We start from the raw sequence: 22933 nt of genomic DNA on the forward strand, positions 1-22933 counted from the left end.
TTTTTGTTACTATTGCTTTGTAGTAGAGTTGAAGATCTGGTATTGCTATACCCCCTGTTTCACTCTTCCTGCTAAGGATTGCTTTAGCTATTCTGGGTTTCTTATTCTTCCAGATGAATTTCATAATTGCCTGCTCTATTTCTGTAAGGTACGTCATTGGGATTTTAATTGGAATTGCATTGAATTTGTATAGCACTTTAGGTAGTATGGCCATTTTGACAATATTAATTCTTCCTATCCAAGAACATGGAAGATCTTTCCATCTTCTAAGGTGTTCTTTAATTTCTTTCTTTAGTGTTGTATAGTTCTCATTGTAGAGGTCTTTCACCTCTTTTGTGAGATTGATTCCCAAGTATTTTATTTTTTTCGAGGCTATTGTGAATATGCAATTTTTTTCTCCACCCAAGTTCATGTATCTTCTGAATTCTGTTCATGAACTTGTTGGGGGGTCAAAGGCCCAGCAAAGAACCCCTGGTCTGGATGTTTGGTTTTCATTTGTTCTATTATTTATTAGTTTCTTCATATTTTCTGAAATGAGTTACAGTAAACTCTCATATAATGGTTATCAAGAAACCAATGATAAAGTGAGCACATTTTAACACACGTGCTTCACCATCAACACAAGATAGCTCACACTCAGGCTAGAGCAGCCAGGCCCTTGTTAAACACACACACATTCAAACACACACAACCCTGGAAAATGGCAACACTGGCATCAATTGAAATGGAGGAATTAGAGTCTAGCCCAAAGTATAAGAAGTGATCCACACACAGCTTTTGTACACAAACATTCAACCACGGGCTTGTCTGCTACCCATCTGTCTGCATTCTCTCTGCAGGTGTGTACGAATCTGGGAAAGATTTTCCTGACACATTTCCACACTCTTCCTACTTTCACAAGGGAATCAAATACATATTTAGGGCTTCTCACCATTCTCCCCACTGTCCACTCTCTCTCTTCTCAATTCATTTCACCACTGACTTCCTGCTTTTGCCTGCTTAGGCCCCCAACCTCCTTTTCTGTACTATTTCTATCAGTCAAAAAGTTACCCTAATTCTGTCAAGTGGACTGTTAAACCCAACTGCACACAGGAACAGGAGATCTCTAAGTTGTAGAGAGAAATTAGTCCCAGTACACATGGATTCCAGGTCTGGATGTGTCTAAGTCTCTCAATGAGTGCTTGATTGAACTATTGCCTGAAGAACCAATACCACTTCTCTGTAAAGCTCCCCAGAGTCTCTTCTGGGATTTCTATCAGGTCACCAGCTCTCCCTCACCCTACTGTAAGGAAACTGGCTTTTCTCAAGCACTGGCATTCAAGAGAAAGAAAAAGTCATCAATCCATATTATTGTTTTATTTGGCAACAGCGTTTCTTGCTACAACTTCTTCTTCTCCTTCTCCTTCTCCTTCTCCTTCTCCTCCTCCTCCGTCTCCTCCTTCTCCTTCCTTCCTTCTTTTTTTTTTTTTTTTAACCAGGGATTAAACCCAGGGAACTTTCTCTGTGTTGCCTGGAGTAGAAAGGACTGGGACTAGGTGCTTCCCCTCCAGCAAGAAGAGCTATGCCCAAAGTCACCTTTACATCAGGCTGGAATCTAAGCTCACTGTGTTCATTTGCTCACAGAGAAGGCTCATGCAGCAGGAAGGACAGCACCGCGCCTCCTGGTGCCTTTTAGCTGAAGCTCAGCCCAAGTGTGCTTCTCTGCAGGATGCTGAGAGTATATGACCTGTGTGGTTGCTGATTGTCTACCTTTGGCTCCTGTACCAGGATATTTGCTGGTGTTCATCCTGAGCCCATTAGAAAGCAGATAGTTAGGGCTGGGGAGATAGCTCAGTTGGTAGAGTGTTTGCCTCCCTAGCACAAGGCCCTGGGTTCAATCCCCAGTACTGCAAAAAAAAAAAAAAAAAAAAAAAAAAAAAAAAAAAAAGCAGATAGTTAGGTGTCCCACTTTGGAGTGCCAGCCCCACAAATCTGGACTTGTTTTCTCATTGTCTAAGATCTCTTTGTTGGAATTTTTACTTTTCGGGGACTATGGATAGTACTCTCCCCGCTTGTGACTTTCTCAGATACCACTGTGCTGATCTCCTGGTAAATGCCCAGATAATTCTTGTTGGGTTGAGTGTGAGGGAATCGATAACCCTCCATGTTTCACGGATGGGCACAGGGAAGGATAAATGGTGATGTTGCAAATCCCTTAATTCATTACCAAAGCCTCTCTCTGCCCCAAGCAGCATAGAAGGACGCCCAGAGGCAGAAAAGAACATCAAGAGCAATGCACATAGCTGTCTGAAGCCCTGCATTCTTGGAAGAGTTAGAGCAACTGTCAAAGCCCTGGATGTATCCATTTTTATTAGTTTTTGTGGTGATTTGATGTTGTTAGGGATTCAGTTCTCATCTTCGCCTCTGAGATCATCTGAATAACGCCAGGGATGGGGAAGGCAAGAGCAGAGATGAGACATCCACAGGCAGCCCTGGACCCGACCATATAAATCTAGGAGGAGGGTGGGGCAGGAGATCCTGGGCTTCCCAGTTTGCTGGGCACGAGGCTGAGCTGGGAGACATTGGAGCAGACTGTGTTTTGCCTTCACTCCAGGTGGCCATGACAGGTGCCATGCAAGTCTCAATCATGCTCCTCCTCGTAACAGTGTCAGACTGTGCGGTGATCACTGGGGTAAGTCTCTAGCATTCTCTCTACCTAGGTTACAGGACAATATTAGGGTCTGAAGGGGATGTAAGCCCAGGAGCCTCACAGGTGATTTCACCATCCAAAACACGGCAGCAAACCAAAGGGACCCCAGAGAGGGATTGCATGTGATCTTCGGATTAGCTGGACCTCACTCTGATAAACAGGATTGGCTTTTAAGAAGCTGTGTGTAAATAAGACCTCATTTTAAATGCATTCAGAGACAATTGAGAATTTTGAGGTTTAGTGCTTGGGAAAAATGAAGATTCCCGTTGTGTAATTGGGAATACTTTTATAAAGTGGATTAGTGCCCCTTAATTTATCTTTTGTGAAAATCTTGGTTTTCTTATACGGTCTGGTCCACATGTCAATTTTAACATAGCAGTATGTTGACTTGATGAAAAGCAGCAGCTCATTAGTTGCAATAGCTTCAGTATCGCTCCTGCTGCCTTCGCTCTTAAGAAAGAATGTTTCGAAATACCTTTCACTCTGTGCCTAGTTAGTTCTGAGAGGAATACTGGTGACTCCAACATTGGGCTACAAAATGCCCCCAACAAATAGTAAGGGAGACTGGCAGCAAAGGCTCGGCCACCGGTGCTGCATGGCCAGTGTTCGCGACTCTGGGATGCCACCTCCTCTCTGAAGTCTGCTTTCACCTTGCCTCACTCTGGCATGGGTGCCGACTGTGTCAGGTGGCAGGACATTGTTGTTAAAGCCAAACACTTCACCTCAGACCTTTCCTGTCAAAGCCATGAGAAGAAAAGGGGAAATTAACTTTTATTTCAACCACTTCCAACTTTTCAGTGGAGTAATGTCAAACATTTTCCAGAATTGGGTTTGTTTTCATGTTTGTAGGAAGGATAACTCTGTTCTCCTTTTCAAAGGAAAAAGACTGGGTTCAAAAGAGGAACATTGATAAAGAGTAAGCCAATGCTTCGGAGACCCGAAGCAGACATGACATGCTGAAGGCAGATTTACATCCAATAAACATAAAGCACTGAAGCCTGGTGGGGGCAGGTTGAATGGAGAAGGTGGGAGGCCCAGTGGCCCTGCAGTCAGGGGTGGACCACCAGGTAGGCCTGGAAGTCAGGTCCATCTCACTTGGCCAGCTCTGACGTCTGGCTCAGAGGGAATGCATGAGAGCAAGGTGAGTAGTTAGGATAACCAGGGGAAGAAAGTAGACACCTGGTCACCCTCCATTCTCTAAGTCCTGCTGATGTCCACTTGCGACTTTCAGGGAGAGGCCAAGTTCTGCCCTCTCCAGACTCCTCTGTACCTGGATGGCAAATGTCCCCGAGGTCAAGGCTGTATGGCCCTACTTGCAGAGTGGGACAGCAATGCCCCATCCCTGCAGAAGAGCCAAGTGGGGTCTCATTCCCCAATCCTCAGCTTTCAGGGCGTGGCTAGGTGTGAGAGGTGCCCTTGCTGGACTGGAGACTGGCATCAGGTGACTACCACCTGCACCTCCTCTGGGTGAAGGGACTTGGCAACCTCTTTTCCTCCTGGGGCTGAGGAAGTGGGGAACTTCCAGTTCTGGTCACAGTCCCCATGTGCAGCCTGAGTCCACCCCAGCCTCTACTGGAAAAGAGCAAATCAAGACCCGACTTCAAATTTCAGCTCAGTGAAACCACATGGATTCTCTAAAGTGGACAGTTCTGATACTTCTCCATCAAATCTCGGAGTGTGGAGCAGTTTTGGTTTCCTGACCCTCGCTTAAGTGTAAAGTGGGTTCATGTGGCCTTCTTTACAAATACCACCCTGACTAGACAGGCCTTCTCTGGGAGCCCAGCCCTGAGGGGTCTATCCCTTCCTGGTGGGTCCCAGAGGCCAGTAGAGAAGCACTAGAGAGAGATACCAGTTCAATCAGCCTCTAGGGCTGGGGGTGCCAACATGTGGAGGAGGCACCAACCAAGGGTGCTGGGTTAGGGCTGGAGAATCTTGGTTAAAAGCAGCTCAGCACGGACCACTCGGGCTTGGGCCATCAGGCACACTCCTTGTTTTCAGAATTCTAATTAACTCACTCCTACCAGCATCTGCAGAGCTTCTACTGGCTCTAGAAAAGTTATACCTCCTGACCCCTGGACTTGTCAGACAAAGAGGACTACCTCCCCCTGAGTGGTTCCCAAGGAGCTGGGACAGTTCTTCAAGTCCAGATCCAATGCTCTGATGAGCAGTAAGCATCCTGCCTATGAAGGAAGCAGGGGCAATAACACCAGCCCAAGGCATCTTTTTAGGATGGGGCCAGTGGTGACGCACTTAGCCTCTTCCCCTCAACCCCTAATAGGGCTTCTAGGATGTATAACCTTGCTTCTCACAGGTAGCAGTAACACACTACCCTCTCTGTCTCTGAAGGCCTGTGAGTGGGATGTCCAATGTGGGGCACGCACCTGCTGTGCCATCAGCCTGTGGCTTCGGGGACTGCGGATATGCACCCCACTGGGACAGGAAGGAGAGGCATGCCATCCCAGTAGCCACAAGGTAGGTGTATATGTGTGTGTGCGCAGGTGAGCCCCGAGCTGTGCAGGCTGGGAGGACCTGTAGCCTGGCTCTAACCAAGACCACTGAGGTTGTAGCTTCTGAGTACAGTTCAGGGGAAGCCAGATCTGCTTCCTCAACAGCTGACCAGGCCCCCTGACTGCCAGAGGGAAGCAGGCAGTCATGGAGGGCCCTCTGCTGCCCACACCCACAGACACCCACCTTACTCAGTGTCCCACAGATGATGTTTATGTGTTGTACAGGGCCTGATCACCTATGATCTTCTAGAAGGTCTTAGAACCACTGATACAATGTGATTTTATAGCAGCCCAGGGCCATGGTGAGGAATCAGATACAGCAAGGTCATGTGACATGCTCAATGCACACTCACTGAGACAGCTGAGACTGGAACTGCAGTTTTCTGACATCTACTCTAGCTATATTTCACTGATGTGGGCACTGTATCCTTTGGTGGGGCAGCCTGGGCAGCCTGGTTACACAGACTATTAGACCTGGGTCGTGGCTTATAGCCATCCTCAGCCCTTTACTTGCTGTGTGATCTTGGGTAATTAGTGTTACTGCTCTGAGCCTCATGTATACATTGAAGGGAGCAGACTAATTACCCCTAAAGTTTCCTAGCCATCTGAGAAATCTGAATTTTGAAAAGGTCTCAAGTGCCCTTTGCTCCCTGGAAACTTGCCTTCAAGCACATGAAATAAACTGGGTGTGGTGATGCACCCCTGTAATCTCAGCGACTCTGGAGACTGAGGCAGTAGGATCACAAGTTCAAGGCCACCCTCAGCAACTTAGTGAGGCCCTGAGTAATTTGGTGAGACTCTGTCTCAAGAATAAAGAACAAAAAGGGGTGGGAATGTGGTTCAGTGATAATGCACCCCTGGGTTAAATCTCTGGTACCAGAAAAGAAAAAAAAGAAAAAGAAAATGAAAATGAAAAGAAAAACCTTGAAATAAGACCCCCAAACTGATGGCCTCCTATACACAACAGTTTTAGGGGTGGGCTAGCAGGTACCTGGAACACACATTTAAAGAAGGCGCTCACTCCTTTGTGCCCTAAGCATCTAGCAGGCACTCTGCTTCCATCCCCTGGCAGCCAGCTCCAGCTCCTAGCTACAGGGTGTGATAGAGCACCCCCTGAGAGTTCCTCAGTGGCTTGGTACTCCTCTGGGCAGTGAGGCAGGGTTTGTGTCCTACGCTGCTGCTCCCAGACACCTATCAGAATTAAGCATATAACAGATGAGCCGTAGGTACCCAATCAACAGACCTGTGCATGTGCGCTGAGTCTCAGAGCCAGATGGCCCCAGGCACGAATCTAGCTCTTCTGCAGATCAGCTGCATGGTCTTGGCATGCTGATGGGTTATGCAGTACCTTGTTCCCTCAGTATAACCATTATTATTGTTGGGTGAGGTCGTGTGGGGAGGTGGGGTGAGAGGTCCCCATGGCTGGGCCATCAGGGGCTCCAACTAGAGGCCACCCCCTGGTGGGTTCAGTTGTCACCCTCTTCTCTCCCCAGGTCCCCTTCTTCCGGAAACGCCAGCACCATACCTGTCCCTGCTCACCCAACCTCCTGTGCTCCAGGTTCCTGGATGGAAGGTACCGCTGCTCCATGGACTTGAAGAACATCAACTTTTAGGAGCTTGTCTAGGCTCAGGACACCCACCAGGCCTCCTTCTGAGCCTAGCCTGGGGTGACCTCTTCTGGATTTTCATTTCTACCATGCAGCCAGCTCTCCCAAATCCCTCAGTCCCTACACTGCCCACCCAAATTCCTCCTGCCTGGTACACAAGGGAGCATATGGGCCAGCAGAGCTTCCCCATGGCATGGTTGGGCCAGCCTGTGGCTGCCAGCTAAAGGCTGTGGCCCTGAAAAGAGGGCAGCCTGCTTCTCTTCCCTGCTCAAGCCGCCTGAGAGGTTGTAAGTGGTGGAGAGGACATTGACCTCCTCCCTGAGCCAGACATTCCCCAGCATAGGCCCCTGGGTACACTGCTCAGTCACAGGTCCTGGCTGGGCCCTCGGGCCTATCACGTGAGGTCTGAGAGGACCAACCTGAGGATTGTTTCTCCTCTTCTGATTAAGTAACTCCAAATTTTTAGATCACAGGCCCAAGGCCAGCTCTTCCCAGAGGGCATAGGGCATTCACCTGGGGGCAGGTGTGGGGAGCCAGGTTAGTCAGGCAGCCAACTTCCTAATAACTTTAGTTCTATGACCCTAGGCCTGCACACTAAGTCAGAGCTGCAATGTCTCAAAAGTCCTTCCTAATACCCCAGGCCCCAATGTTTCCTCATGAAAATAAAAATGGTGGGGTCTAATCTAATCTGATATGGACAGTTTAGAAGGGGATTAGGGAGTTTCCTTACACAACCCTTTTCCAAGGATCTGTCCCAAGAGCAAATCTGTGACCTTGAGGAAGGTCTTCCTCTGCCTGGTTAGGAAGGAGCAGTCCTCCTGGCTTCCAATAAAAGGAGGAACCAAACCCAGGTGTGTGGCCGTGGTGTTCCTGTCTCTGCTGGTGGAAGGGATGCACGTCTGTGTGGGATGTAGTGGGGGAGGGGCGATGTTTTGGAACAGGGGATTTGGGGTCTCTTTGCATGAGGGGTGAGAGGCAGCTCGGAGGACTTGGGCATGGAGGTCTCAGGGTGGGAGACTCCACTGAAGAGTCAGCTTAGCAGGTGATTGCAACCCTCATTTCTGAAATTTGGTCCCTTGCCTTTGTCAACCACTTGACCCCACCAGATTACTGTTTGCCTGGGACAAGGAAGTCCTAGTCAGTGACAGAGCTGGTAAGGCCCTGAGCCTCATTTCTGAACTTCAGGCTGGGAGCTTCCCCTACTTGCATTTTGCTGACCCCACTCTTCTTCTCCACCTCAGTTCCTGTCCTGGAAAAACATAAAATACAAAAATGTAAAATACCAAAAAAAGAAAAGAAAAGAAAAGAAAAAAACCCATAAAATACAAAGTCTATCATATCCCACTGTTTCTCAGGAGCCCCCAGGAGAACTGCAGTTTCTGAGGCCTGGGGGCTCCTGCTCTCTGTGAGGGCTTTCTCTGTGTTTGTTCTCCATCCCTCTGACCCTGCCTGCTCAGGACAGCCTTTGCTCTAGGATCCATCCAGGCCAGGCCAGGGGCTCCACACAGGGACTTTGCTTTTGTCTCCTTTGATAGATACTGTCACCTGCCCTGGTGACTTATGCAGCCCATGAGATCTCTTTCCTTCCTCTTTGCAAGCTCAGTTCCTGGACCTAGATTCCTTTCCAAGTCGACCACCCTTGCCCTTTGATCTAAAGGTACAGCTGATTGCTGCCAGGTCATGACGTTTTTTTGGGGGCTCTTTCCAAATTGTGCCCCTCCCTGAAAGCAGAGCCATCCTGAGTGGGCAGTGGCCAGTGCCCAGTTGGCAGAGAGCGGGCATCAGGGTGCTCATGGTGCTCCTGACACACTGCCCATGCTGCCTCTCTCCAGCCCCTCCGGAGAGCAGGCAGCTGCAGACTCGTCCATGGGCTGAGCCACCTGTTTCATCTAATTGGACCTATTCTCATCTTTTATATCAGAAACTTGAGGAATGTATAATGGGCTCTGCCTCAGTTTCCTGCTGCTGTTGCTAAAGACAAAAGGGCAGACAGGAGCAGATGGGGAGACTGAGAAAAATATATTTGTATTCATATTTAGAAAAGTTGTTCATAAATAAGGTTCTAAAAATAATCGACTTATAAGAATAATATATTCCATGACAAATGTATTCTAGAATAAGATCAGGTGAAATTGACATGAGTTCATGATGCACCTAATTGTTTACCTCCTATTTGGGCCCAAAGCTTTTGTCCTCAACTTGTGGTGTCTGGCACCATCTAGTGACAAAAATAAGGACAGCAAGGAGAGCTGATACGGAAGAGAGTCCACCTCCTCAAAACAGGTGGGGACCATAAGCATCCCAGACATCTCCAAATGTTAGACTCAGCTGGAGGTTTAGGGGGACAGTGTTTTCAACTGTGGCAAAAATCTGCCACTCTAAGGACCACAGAAAAATACTAAATGCCCCTTGGGGTTCTATCCCATCCTGGATACTCTTTCTTGAAGCTGACGTCATCTTTCTGCTGTGGTTTGAGGACATGTGCTGAGGACATCTCCTCTCACAGCTTCTCCCAGATGAGAGCAGTGCATGTGGGTGAGGGCTCCCGCCACCCCCTGTCTGCGTGAACCCAGGATGTAGCATGGCTGGGCAGAGCTGCCTTCTGAGGTGTCTTCACACTCACTGCTCATCCTCCATCTGCGTTTTCTCTGTTACCATCTGGGTTAATGCTTCCACCATCTCCCTAGTAACCTGAGGGACCCTGTGGGCCTGTGTCTAGCGCCCTCCTCAGGGAGGATGGAGGATCAGCGGAGGGCAGAAGCCACAGCAGAGAATCTGCCTGGAAGTCTGCCAAGGACCTAAAATGCTCCAAGAGGATTCTGGGGAAGCTGCTGTGAAGCCTCCTCCACCTGAATAGTGGATGGTGGGCAGTCGCGGTGTGGTCTGTAGGATTCCAGGGGCTGAGTGAGCACCAGGAGAGCGCTCATGGGTGGCCATTTCTCCTACTTGGTGATCCTGAACTCACCAGGTGATCCTGAGGGACCTGAACTCAGGCTGGAGGAGGCTGTGTGCAGAGATGAGAACCAAGGAGGTCCAGGAAGCTCCCAGAGCCAGAGAGAAAGGCTACCTCCACAGGGGCTCCAGGGCTGGGGCACTTGCCTTGGTGTTTAGCTTGCTGACACATGACACACTTCTTACAGGCTGTGTTTATCTAGGGTGGCTTTAGTCAGGAAGGGCCCACAGGGCAATGCTTTGCATTCTTGCCCTTTCACACTCTTGACAGTGAGGATTCCTGGGCTCCAGAAACTGCTGTCTGAAAATTTGCCTCCTATCAGCTCTCAGACCAGCCCAAGAGTCAACTTGGCGGGTACCAAGATATCAGATCCTGCCAGGTGGGGAGGAAGCACAGGGGCGGCGGGTAGATAAGGGTCAGTTCATTGTCTGGGTGTTTTCAGAGATGTTCCTTTCAATCACGAATCAGAAAGGAAAGCAATGAACTATTTTTAAACAAGCAACTATTTTCAATCCTTGCCGAGTAGATGAATAAAATATGGCATCCAAACAGTGGAATATTATTCATCTTTGATAAAGAAATAAAGAACTGATACATACTACCTCTGGATGATCCTGAAACATTGTGCTAAGTGAAGGAAGCCAATCATCAGAGATCATGTCTTGTACAGTTCCATTTATATGAAATGCCCAGTGTAGGCAAATCTGTAGAAATAGAAAGTAGATTAGTGATTGGCTAGGGTGGGGGATAGGTGAGCATTGCACTGGAAAATGCATGGCTTCCTTTCAAATAAATATTTTCAAAAATGTTTATTTAACACTCATTTTATATGTGTGAGAAGAACAAATTCATGGTAACCCAAAATGTATACAGTTGGCCCTCCATACCTGTGGATTCCACTGTGGATCAAAAATGCTTTTTAAAAAATACATCTGGACTGAACGTAGATATGTTTTTTTTCTTGCCATTATTCTGTAAATGATACAGTACAACTCTTCACTTAGCATTTACATTGTATTAAGTATTAAAAGTAGTTTGAAGGGTATTTAAAGTATGTGGGAGGATGTGTGTAGGTTATATGCAAATACTATGACATTTTCTATAAGGAGCTTAAGCATCCACAGGTTTTGTTATCTTTGGGGATCCTGAAACAATCCCCCAATGGATAATCAAGGGATGATTGTACCTATTCATTAATGTACCAAATAAGGTATTTGTAATATATGGTTTTTCTACCCTAGATTACTTTTTGAATGGCATAACAAACTGTTTGCAATTTATATAATAAAATCATGTAAATGACCAAAAAAAAAAAAAATCCTCATTAGCAGTACAAATCAGATACCATGCACTCTTTCCAGTGGTGACTGCATCTTCAAATGAGCTTATGAGACGTTTTTATTTTTCCACTGGAGGGCGCTGCTCACCCAGGTGGGGGTAGAGAAGCCCCTCTGCAGGGCGGGGCTTAGGCCACAGGCACGGCAGGCACAGAGCCATCTTGATATTCCAGAGGTTCGTGCCTTTTCAGAATGGAGGCCTGGACCGACCCTAGGTAGCAATAAGATTGCAGTGTGGAATCTCACCACCGTTCCCACCCTGGTTGGGAATATTCCTGGCCCAAATACACAGAATTATCCGGGAGCCACTTTCAGGTAGCCAAAAGTCAGCTTTCCTTGGTGGGACGCCTGTGGCACAGGAGTGTAATCCCAGAGACTTGGGAGGCAGGAGGATCACGAGTTCAAAACCAACCTCTATGACTCAGTGAAACCCTGTCTCAAAATAAAAAATGAAAAAACCTGGGGATGTGTAGCTCAGTATTAAAGTGCCCCTGGGTTAGATTCCCCAGTATCCCCATTCCCTCTCAGCAGCCCAGGCCCTGCAAAAAAGTCAGCTTCCCCTCCTCCCGTGAGATTTTTCCATTCAACATCTGTGAAGGGACACAGCCTGCACCCACCCGCTCCTGCTGTCCAACCTCTCCTGCTTGCCTGGAGTGAACAGTGCCTGGGGCTCAGGAAGACAGCTTGGCCCAGGTCACAGGAGGGCTCTGGCTCATGGCCCTTCTGCCCATTCCTGCTTCAGCCCTTGGCCCACTTGAAGTCTCTGCTGTCCACAGGTCACAGAGAAGTTAACTGTGGTGGGGCCAAAGATTGGAAAAGGAGGATTGGCTGGGCCTCCTCAGACAGAAACACTGATGAGTCAGGAGCCGTGGGCACATTTCTGACAGAGACAAGTGGGAGAGGAGTCCCTGAAGTTCTGTCACAAAACTAAACCACGAGAATTAAGTGGAAAAACATGTCCAATGGCAGCTCGATATTTTCCTGTCACTGTGCATCATGATCATTGGCATTTCTCACTGAATTATCAGCAATTACCTTCTGTTTCCGGGCAGGCAGGGCAACACAATGGTGAGAGACACAACCTGCCAGAGTCTGAGCCCTGGTTCAGCTGCTTACTAGCTAGGGACTTTGTTCAGGTTACTAAACTCTCTGTGCCCCAGTTTCCCTGTCTGTAAAATGGCAATTATAGGTTTGCAACAAGGATTAAATGTTAATGCCTGCAAGCACTCAGGGCAGGGCCTGCCAGGCAGAAGCTCTGAGAGAATGGTGTACATTGTTTTTCTTCTTTATGAAGATGCTGAAGATAGTACTGGCTCTTTGGCCCAGCGTCTGGGCCTCTTGTGACCAGGTCACTAAGCCAGAGTTATCTGTAGGCCTTTCTTTAGTGGGGTAAACTAATCAGACCAGGAAGAAACTAAAATCCTTTTCTTAGATGTGCTTTAATGCCCCAGAATTCAAATTTCACAGAAATCACAATTTGTTCAGATTATGTTCTATTATTATTTTATGAAAGTTCAAAAGCACAGGTTTATGTAGGCAGAGCTTGATATCAACTGTGTTTGGGAGCAGAGAAACGTGAATCTTATCTAAGTGCTTCTTGATTCCTTGCTTAAACATATGAGTCATTGTTTCAAAGTAAAATGGAATGTTTGCTCAATACGGGCGATGATTTTAATACTGTGCTATTCCTTTTCTCCCTCCTAGGGAAAGCATAAGGTGAGTGGGCTCTGAATTCTGTTCTGACTCTTCTCAGATTGTGTTCAAATGAAACCCACCATAGGTTTCAGTGTGTTCCCTGAGACAGACCCTACTGCTGTTGGCGGCTGCCCTGTGAGTAGGCAGCACTAGGAAATGTCACTTGGCCCATAGACTGGCAGTTCCCAGCTCACGTGTGCACAGTGGAACCAGAGGAAGATGTCTCAGCACTGATTCCTGGGAATCCAATTCCCTGGGCCTTTCACTGACCCCACATCATAGTCACCGCACCTTCCGCCCCTGTAGAAACACCGCCTTAGCCTGTCAGTCACCCCAACCTTTGGAGGAGATCAATTACATACATAATGAAGATTCTCTTTTGCTCTCCAAGGGGCAGAGAGGCCACTTCCCTTCAGGGAAAGCTCTAGTGAAGCTGGTGTGTGGTCTTCATGCTAAAACAATTAAGAGCCAGACAATGGAGAAGGCAGGAAGAATGTGTCTGGGTGTCTGGGGCTGTGCCCACCCAGAACTAGGTTCAAAGGATGCATTGCTGTCCCTGCCAAAACTTCAGTTGCCAAAGTGGAAAGGAATACAAAGAGAAGGAGAGAGAGGAGGCCCCTCAAAAAGGCAGTAATTTCTGCTCTCCCCAAGGCCTGCAGCTGAGCCCCACCTGGGTGCTGGGAAGCTCTGCCTGGTGAAGAGGCTGAACTAACTGCTCAGGGCTCAAGCCAGGAGGTACACATGTGTCCTGCACACACTGCCCAGCTCATCCGGGGCTCAGCTGGGAAACGGGACCCGAGTTGCCAAAGGGGACACGAGTGCATGTCAGAGAGTCAGGGCAGCTGAGAGTGGTGCTGCCCCACGGTGGGCGCCTGCCACATTTCTCTCAGGAGCATCAGGTCAGAGGCAGAGGCAGCCCTCAGAGTGCTCCCAGGCTGAGGGCAAGGCATCTGACAGCCTGTTCTGTCCGGTTGGCCAAACCTGCTCTCATTAGCCTTCAGAAAGGAGTTTCAGAGGCTCGGGAGCAGGCTCAGGGAGGCAGGGTCAGAAGAGGGCCTCAGGGGAACAAATTGCTTGGGAGTCTTTGGTCCCTGCCGGTTGACCAAGACCCAGCAAGAGAAAGGTAAGAGAGAAGCTTCTTGCCTTTGCTCCCTGTAGCATGGGCTCCAGGGCCCTCGCTGGCAAGGGACAGCCATGAAATGACTAAGTGGTACTCAGTCACTGGTGTGGTCTCGGGGAGTTAATTTTCTTTTTGTTTTTGGGGTCTGGGGGTGCTTTGGATCATGGGAAATGTTTCCTGTGGTCACCATATCCTGGACAGACTGCACCCTCCCTGGAGCCTTGGACCACAGGATACCAGTGGACACTGACTGCAAAGCATGTGAGCCAGGAGAGGCTCCCCTGATTTTCTGCAGAGGTATCCTGAGTCCCTTGGGGAGCTGGGGACAATCTTTTGGGGCTGTATGACGGCCTCAGCATCTCCCGCTCTCTCTCAGACTCTGCCCTCTGTTTTTTCCTCCATGAGGACCCTCTCTTCCTGCTCTCTTCTCTGTCCTCCAGGCTGGAGGTGTGAGTGGTCCTGGTGGCACTGGGACCAAAGTTCAGATATCATCTCAGCTCCTTGAGGAGGCAGGCAGCTCTCAGGGTCTGGAAACATTAACCCCTGCCTGCCCCATGGGGCTGCCTTGAGAGATTCCCACAGCAGGACCCCGCTGCCAGCCCGGGGTTAGCATCATGTGGGGGTGCTTGTTAAGTACCCAGAGGGTTCTGTCCTACCCCAGAGCCACTGGATCCATATTTCTGGGGAGAAGTTCTGAGAAGCTTGGAGACTTAGCAGCTTGAGAAATGGAATGGGGTCAGGCACAGAGACCTGGCAGTTCATGCTACTCAGTGAGTCCTGCTGCTGTCCCCCACCTGGTAGCTGTGTGGCCTTGGGAGGCAGCTTCTGTAACCTCAGTTTCCTCATTGGTAAAATGGAGTTCCCGCTAGAACCTATGCTATGGGCTGCTGTGAGGGCTGGGGGAGCTAGGGTGAGCCTTGAGGTTGGCTATAGCAGATGCAGAAATGCGAATGATGATTACAGAGGAGCTCGTGGCGGGAAGGTGCTTCTTGGTCTGACAGACAAATTAATTTCTTCTGTTTATGTACAGTGGGTTCTGCCCTCCTTTTGATAAAGATACTGTGTTAGCTTTTGGTTTCTGTGACCAAAATACCTGACATGAACAACCGAGAAGGGGAAAGGTTTCTTTTGGCTCGTGGTTTTGCTATTGGAGTCCTAGGCCAGCGCCTGACTCTGGGGATCCAACAATAGGTTCAGTCACTTGGCCCCAAGACTAAACAGCAAAGGTCACAGTGAAAAGCACGAGAGAAGGGTTAATAGTGTCACCACACTGAGAAGACAAGGGTACCCATGTTCTTAACTCTGTCTTCAAGGGACTGACAATGACCAAAATGAGGTTTTATAGAGAGGGGAATGAGGGAGAGAGTTGCACAGCTGGAGGCTTTTCACAGCTGCCAAAGCAGGTAATCTTGGTCAGGTGTGGTCTGTCCATTGCTATCTCAGGATTGGCCAGGCAGGGCCAGTGGCTGTTGCCCCAGGAGCAGCCTTCCACTACACAGATGTTTATGAGATTAGACCTTGTTCCTGGAATCCCAGGTGACAAGGAGCAAAGGAGATAGATGCAAAGTGGAGGCAGAGATGGCAAGCCTTTAGTTCTGCTTCTAGCCACCCATTGGACATTTGCAGGCAAAAGTGAAGAGTCTTAAAAGTCTTTGTTATAATTTCAGAGGTTTCAGTCCATGGTTGTCTGACTCCTTTGCTCTGGTCTGAGGAGAGGCAGAACATCATGGTGGAAGGGCATAGTGGAGAAAAGCTGCTCAGCTCATGGCAGCTGGGAAGGAGAGAGGGGGAGCAGGGGGAGGAGATGCCAGGGAGAAGATAAACCCTTCCAGGACACACTCCCAGTGACCTACTTCTTTCAAGTAGGTCCTAACTCCCTGGAGTCCATTCAGCTATCCATGGATGCGGTCAGAATCCTTGTGATTCAATCATGGACTAACAGGCCTGCCTCTGAGCCTTACTGCATGGGGAATCATTCTTTCAACACAAGACTTTGAGGGCCATTCCAGATCCAAACCATAACAGATGGTGTCTGCACCCGCCAGTCCCCAGAGGGCAAGTACAGAACTGTGGTCAGAATGGAATCAATAAGTAGCCTGTGCCCATTCTACCTCTGACCCATCATGAAGTGGTCCAGAGTGAGGCTGACCTCAGCAGCCTGCCCCCGCTCCCTGCCCCATGAGGAGAGGTCCGAGCCCTTTTTGCTCCTGCGTTCCCATCTCCCGCGCTCCAGGATTCTTGCCAAAGGCCACTGCCTCTTTCTCTTCCTCCTCCTCTTTCTTCTTTTTAAATATGCCCCTAAGAATACCCACCCAGGATATTACTGCATGTTGTAGACCATTCTGTAAATCACAGTCTGTTCAGTTCAAGGTCAAGACTTTAACTCGGGTTATTTGTAATTCCCACGATGGAGCTGAGTGTTAGTTTCAAAGCAGTCACACCAGATGTCAACTTGGAAGTTCAAAGGGAGACAAGCGATATTGTAAGTTAATGTTGTCAGTGATTAATATTTGATATTTTTTCATACCTATTCAGAGGAAAAAAATCCTGTTTTGAAAAAGTTTTTATTTTTATTTGTTCTAATTAGTTATATATGACAGCAGAATGCATTTTGATTCATTGTACACGAATGGAGCACAACTATTCATTTCTCTGGTTGTACACGATGTAGAGTCCATACCATTTGTGCGATCATACGAGTAACCTAGGTAATAATGTCAATCTCATTCCACTATCTTTCTCACTCCTCTGCCCCCTACCTTTCCCCACTCTCCTCTGCCCATTCCCTCCCCCTTATGGATCAGCATCCACATATCATAGAAAACCTTTGTCCTTTGGTTTTTGGACATTAGCATATCTCACTTAGCATGATAGTCTCCAATTTCATCCATTTACCTGCAAATGCCATAATTTTATTCTCCTTTAAAGCTGAGTAATATTCCATTGTGCTTATATGCCACAGTTTATTGATCCATTCATCTATTGAAGGGCACCTAGGCTGGTTCCAAAGCTTAGCTATTGTGAATTAAGCTGCTATAAGCATTGATGTGACTACGTCACTATAGTATGCAGATTTTAAGTCTTTTAGGTATAGACCAAGGAGTGGAATAGCTGGATCAAATGGTGGTTCCATTCCAAGTTTTCTAAGGAAACTCCATACTGTTTTCCAGAGTGGTTGAATTAATTTGCAGTGCTACCAGCAATGTATGAGTGTACCTTTTCCCCCACATCCTTACCAACACTTATTGTTACTTGTATTCTTGATCATTGCCATTCTGATTGGAGTAAGATGACCTTACAGTAGTTTTGATTTGCATTTCTCTAATTACTAGAGATGTTGAACATTTTTTCATATATTTGTTGATTGATTGTATATTTTCTTCTATAAAGTGTCTGCTCAGTTCCTTAGCCCATTTATTGATGAGTTTATTTGGTGTTTTTTGAGTTATTTATATATCCTGGAGATTTGTGCTCTATCAGATGTGCATGTGGTAAAGATTTTTTCCCACTCTGTAGGCTGCCTCTTCATGTTATTGATTATTTTCTTTACTGAGAAGAAGTTTTTAGTTTGAATCCATTCCATTTGTTGATTCTTGATTTTTCTTGCACTTTGTTAAGGAAGTTAGGTCGTAAGCTGACATGATGAAGATTTGGGCCTGCTTTTTCTTCTATTAGGTGCAGGGTCTCTGATCTAATTTCTAGGTCCTTGATCCATTTTGAGTTGAGTGTTGTGCAGGGTGAGAGATAGGGGTTTAGTTTCATTTTGCTGCATATGGATTTCCAGTTTTCCCAGCACCATTTGTTGAAGAGGTTATCTTTTCTCCAGTGTATGTTTTTGGCACCTTTCTCTAGTATGAGATAACTGTATTTATGTGGATTTGTCTCTGTGTCTTCTATTCTGTACCATTGGTTTACCTATTTTTGGTGCCAATACCATGCTTTTGTTACTTTAACTCTGTCGTATAGTTTAAGGTCTGATACTGTGATGACTCCTGCTTTTCTCTTCTTGCTAAGGATTGCTTTGGCTATTATGGGTTTCTTATTTTTACAAATTAATTTCATAATTGCTTTCTCTTGTTCCATGAGGAAAGATGTTGGGATTTTAATTGGCATTGCATTGAATCTGTAAAGCATTTTCTGTAGTATGGTCATTTTGACAATATTAATTGTGCCTAACCAAGAGCATGGGAGATCTTTCCATCTTCTAAGGTTTTCTTTTTCTTTAATTTCTTTCTTTAGTGTTCTGTAGTTCTCATTGTAGAGGTCTTTCACCTCTTTTGTTAGATTGATTCCCAAGTGGTTTTTTTTTTTTTTTTTGAAGCCATTGTGAATAGGGTAGTTTTCCTAATTTATTTTCTTTTTTATTTTAAGGCCTTCTTTAATAATTAAAATCAGAGCTAAAATTAATGAAATTGAAGCAAAAGAAGCAATTGAAAAAATTGACAAAACAAAAAGTTGGTTATTTGGAAAGATTAATAAAATTGATAAACCCCTAGCCATACTAATGAAGAGAAGGAGAGAGAAAACTCAAATTACTAAAATTCATGATGAAAAAGGAAATATCACCATGGACACTACTGAAATATAGAATATAATTAAAAACTATTTTGAAAATTTGTACTTCAAGAAAACAGAAAATCTTGAAGGCATCGACAAATTTCTAGAGGCATATGAACTACCCAAACTGAATCAGGAGGACATACACAATTTAAACAGGTCAATTTCAAGCAATGGATAGAAGATGCCATCAAAAGTCTACCAACCAAGAAAAGTCCTGAACCAGACGATTCTCAGCAGAGTTTTACAAGACCTTCAAAGAAGAACTAATGCTAATACTCCTCAAAGTATTCCACGAAATAGAAAAGGAGGGAACCCTCCCAAACTCATTCTGTGAAGCTAGTATCACACTGATACCAAAACAGGAAAAAGATACATCAAGGAAAGAAAGCTTCAGACCAATACCCTCATGAACATTGATGCAAAAATTCTTAATAAAATTCTGGCAAATCACATACAAAAACATATTAAAAAGATAGTGCACCATGATCAAGTGGGGTTCATTCCAGGGATGCAAGGTTGGTTCAACATATGGAAATCAATAAATGAAATACATTACATCAAAAAACTTAAAGAATCACGTGATCATCTCAATGGATGCAGAAAAGGCATTCGACAAAATACAGCACCACTTCATGTTCAAAACACTGGAAAATATGGGGATAGTAGGGACATTTCTCAACATTGTAAAGGCTATCTATGCTAAGCCCAAGGCCAACATCATTCTAAATGGAGAAAAACTGAAAGCATTCTGTCTAAAAACTGGAACAAGACAGGGATGCCCTTGTTCACCACTTCTATTCAACATCATCCTTGAAACTTTAGCCAGAGCAATCAGACATACAGAAGAAATTAAAGGGATATAAATAGGAAAAGAAGAACTCAAACTATAACTATTTGCTGATGACATGATTCTATATGTAGAGGATCCAGAAAATTCCACCATAAAAAAAAATCCTCTTTAATTAATGTGGTTAGATGGTGCACAGCCCTTCCATTATTGGGGGGAGGGGGGCTACTGAAAATCTTCTGGTACTGCTTCAGTACAAGATCTGACCGAAGAAATTAAGTGGAGTCTGCAGTCAGATTCTCAGGAATGTGATGGCCCAGCCTGTGTCTCTGTACTTACCTCTTCAACTGGATGGAACAGGGAGGAGTCCTGCCCTGTCTCCCTTCTGTCCATCGTTTCTCTTCCAAAGCTCCTTCTCTGGTTTTGATCTGGTCCAGGATGGAGAAACCACTGGTTGGTTCCATGATGGCCTGGGAGTCTCAAGACTTTTTTTTTTAAAGTCTGGGTATTGTCAGTAAGTCCATATCTGGGGCTGTTATTGGGGGGCTTGCCCCTATTATTGGGGTAGGGGCTTGCTCTGTACCATAAAAAAAAAAAAAAAAACTGCTACCTTTATTTCAAAGTTGTGTATTCCCTCCAAATCCATATTTCCTGTATCTCTTAGAAAATGGCAAATCCTGACATCCCTGGGTTCCCTCCATAGAACTGTCTGGTGGTTTATCTCTCTCTTTAAACATGCCTGAACTCACCATTGGTGGGGTCTCCACTATGCCCCCGAGAATGGTCATCTGGTGGATGGGCTAGCGTTAGATTCTGACTTAGGGAAAATTTGGTCTGCATGGTGTTGGCCTGCATTGTGCTTTGAAAACAATTGGAAGGGAATTAAATTAGTTTCATATTTCTATTTTTCAAGTTTTTTAAAAAGTTAGGATTTGTAATACAATCTTTTATGGGCTCATATAAAATTACGTGCTTACTCTATCACTTAGTAAAAATCAGACAACTCGGTAGAATCTCTCAGATGACTTCTTCACACTGGCCCCATACTCTGCTATGTTACCTGCCTGATTCCTGGAGCCACCTGTGCTTTCTCCTCTTGCCCAGTGTCACTGAGCCTTGGGCATCTCATATGTTAGGTGAAGCCCAAGCGGGTTGCAGTAGAACAATCATGGGTTTTGGAGTTAAACTGGCCCTGGATTGAAATTCGGGCTCCCCCACCTCTGATCTGGGAAATGACCTAAGTTCTTTAAGCTTAATTTTTCTCAGTTGTAGAATGACAATGACGATGACAACTGTCCTGCATGCTTTTGTTAGTAAAGAGGAGCACTCAGTAAATGCAAGCTCCTTACTAACAAAAAGCCAGCCTCCACAACTTAGTGAGACCCTGTCTCAGAATAAAAAATAAAAAAGGCCTGGGATGTGTCTCAGTAGTTAAGTGTCCCTGGGTTCAATCCCCATTACCAAACACCACACTACCACTACCAATAACAACAACAAACAACTTTTTCATCTTCCCAAACTGAAACTCTGTGCACTTTCAACAATAAATCCCTGGTCTCCCCTCCCCATGCTGCTGGAAACCACCAATCCACTTTTTGTCTCTGAGTGATCTGGCTACTTTAGGGACCTTGTATAAGTGGATTTACATAGTGTTTGTCTTTTTGTGACTGGGAGGGGGTGTTTCATAAATGTGCAGGACAGTTTTAAGATGTGCTTGCCAGGTCTCCCCTCTCTCGAGGTCTCTCCCTGATGTGCCATTGCTCTTTCTCCATCCTACATTAAACACCACAGGGCTCCTTGATCTTCAGTCGTGGAGGCTAATTAAGTGTGGATATGATTCAGTCAACTTTGCTGAATGGTAGAGTTTTGTGCCAGGAGGGTCATGCTATTGAATTGATAGGATGTGCATTTAAGAATTCAAGAGTTTAAGAATTTAAGAGTTCAAATGTTGAGGACATGGCTCAATGGTAGAGCACTTGCCATGCTCAAGGCCCTGAGTTTGATCCTCAGCACAGCAAAACAAAAAACAAAACAAAAAAATCAGAATCAAGTTTAAATCCCAGCTTCAATTTTTCTGAGAGTCTTGGGCAAATACATCTGTGTGTGTTGTGTGGTGCTGGGGATCCAACATGCATGCCAGGCAACTGCTCTACCACTGAGCCACATTCCCAGTCCAATACATGTATGTTCTATGCTTCTATTTGTTCATGTATTCAAATGAAACCTTTTTTCTACTTTTTTGTGGTGCTGGGGATTGAACCCAGGGCCTTGAGCATGCTGGGCAAGTGTGTTACCACTGAGCTGCAGCCCCAGGTCAAAACATGAACATGGAGCCATTTGAAAGGAATAAACCAATGGTATCTAATATTAAGTGAACACACCACAAGTGTTACAGAGACTTAGTGTAACTCAAGAACATTCTGAGACACTGATTTTGTGCTTTTATTTTTATTTATTTTTTCTGGATGAAGTGGCTTTATTAAAGAAAGCAAAGATTACATAGAACTTAAGAGCTGGCATTGGGGACTTTCTTCTTGCCAAAGGTGGGCACAATGACAAAGTACCAGTTGTACCTTGACAAAGCACTGGTTATATTGTGTCTGCTGCTTGGCCTGTCTCCTCCTCCTCCTCCTCCTCCTCCTCCTCCTCCTCCTCTTCCTCCTCCTCCTCCTCTTTTTCCTGTTTGGCCGTCTTGAGAGTTTGACCTCTCACTTTTCCAGCATGAGCCAGAAAACCACAAACTTTATCTTCAAAGTGGTCTCTGCTTCCACCCCACACTCGCCTAGAGTAGCCTCATCCTCCAGTGGAGTGCCTGCCAGGAGCACAACTTGATCTTTCACAGCGTTGCGCTCCAGTGAGGCTACGTGAGCCTTAATCTGGTGACCATCTCCTGGCTGGTTACTTCAATGGTGTGTAGCTATTGGGCAGGGACAAAACCTGCATGTTGGTGACTGAGCAGCTACCCCAGCTGCTGCTACTGTGAAGATGGAAGAAAGAGGAAGAAGGCAGGGCGTACTCATCCTCACTTCCTGCTTTGTGCCATGTCACTACTTGATTTTGTGCTTTTTAAAGAGGAGTCTTTTCATTTTCTCTGTTCTCTTTTCCTCTGCCTTTCTTTGACTCAGGGAAGCTATGGGCTGGGCAGAAAGCAGATGGGACTTCCAGGGTTTTCAGGGCCTTGTTGCTTGAAGCACAGGAGAACTCCAGTCTCCTTGGAGGACACAGAAGGAAGCAAGCGCTGAGGAAAGATGCAGGGACCTGGACCCTGTTCCATGGAGGTGGCTGAGAGGTGGCAAGACCAGAGATGAGTGGCTGTGGAGCCTGTCTAGGAGAGTATGACCAAGGAAGCATCCAGAAGGTTAAGTTGGGGCAGGCAGGGACTAGAAGACCATGGGACCCAGTCTTGGCATGCTGGAAAGTCAATCTGGACCAAAGCACATCTCTGAGGCACTTCACAAAAATGACTAAGATTAACTTGCCCCCCAGTTTGGAAGAATGGCTTCTTAATGCTGAAATTCAATTGATGTATTGAACAGGAAATACACTGATGTGTCCTACACACCTGAGATTCAGACCAGTGCTGTGAGTTGTGAGGAAATCCAACAGATGAGGAAATAAGAACAGGAAATGTGATTCATTCAAAGACCCACAAGGGCAGTCACCTACCATGCATATTTG

At 46.2% G+C, this 22933-nt stretch overlaps 2 protein-coding genes across 3 annotated transcripts in view; both read left to right on the top strand.

The window, feature by feature from the left end:
* Positions 1-22933, top strand: part of RBM15 (RNA binding motif protein 15) — a 212368-nt gene that overhangs the window by 88508 nt on the left and 100927 nt on the right. The window lies entirely within an intron of this gene.
* On the top strand, positions 2563-7369 carry PROK1 (prokineticin 1). Of its 2 annotated transcripts, XM_079126611.1 has the most exons (3): positions 2563-2671; positions 5036-5161; positions 6690-7369. In XM_079126611.1, exons 1-3 carry the CDS (start codon positions 2600-2602, stop codon positions 6807-6809), a joined length of 318 nt encoding a protein of 105 aa, XP_078982737.1. In that variant the 5' UTR covers positions 2563-2599; the 3' UTR covers positions 6810-7369. The 2 variants fall into 2 exon arrangements, with proteins under 2 accessions (XP_078982737.1, XP_078982736.1); XM_079126610.1 differs by lacking the exon at positions 2563-2671 and having other exon boundaries at positions 4397-5161.

Source organism: Sciurus vulgaris (assembly GCF_902686455.1).
Source record: "Sciurus vulgaris genome assembly, chromosome: 1".
Classification (NCBI taxonomy): domain Eukaryota; kingdom Metazoa; phylum Chordata; class Mammalia; order Rodentia; family Sciuridae; genus Sciurus; species Sciurus vulgaris.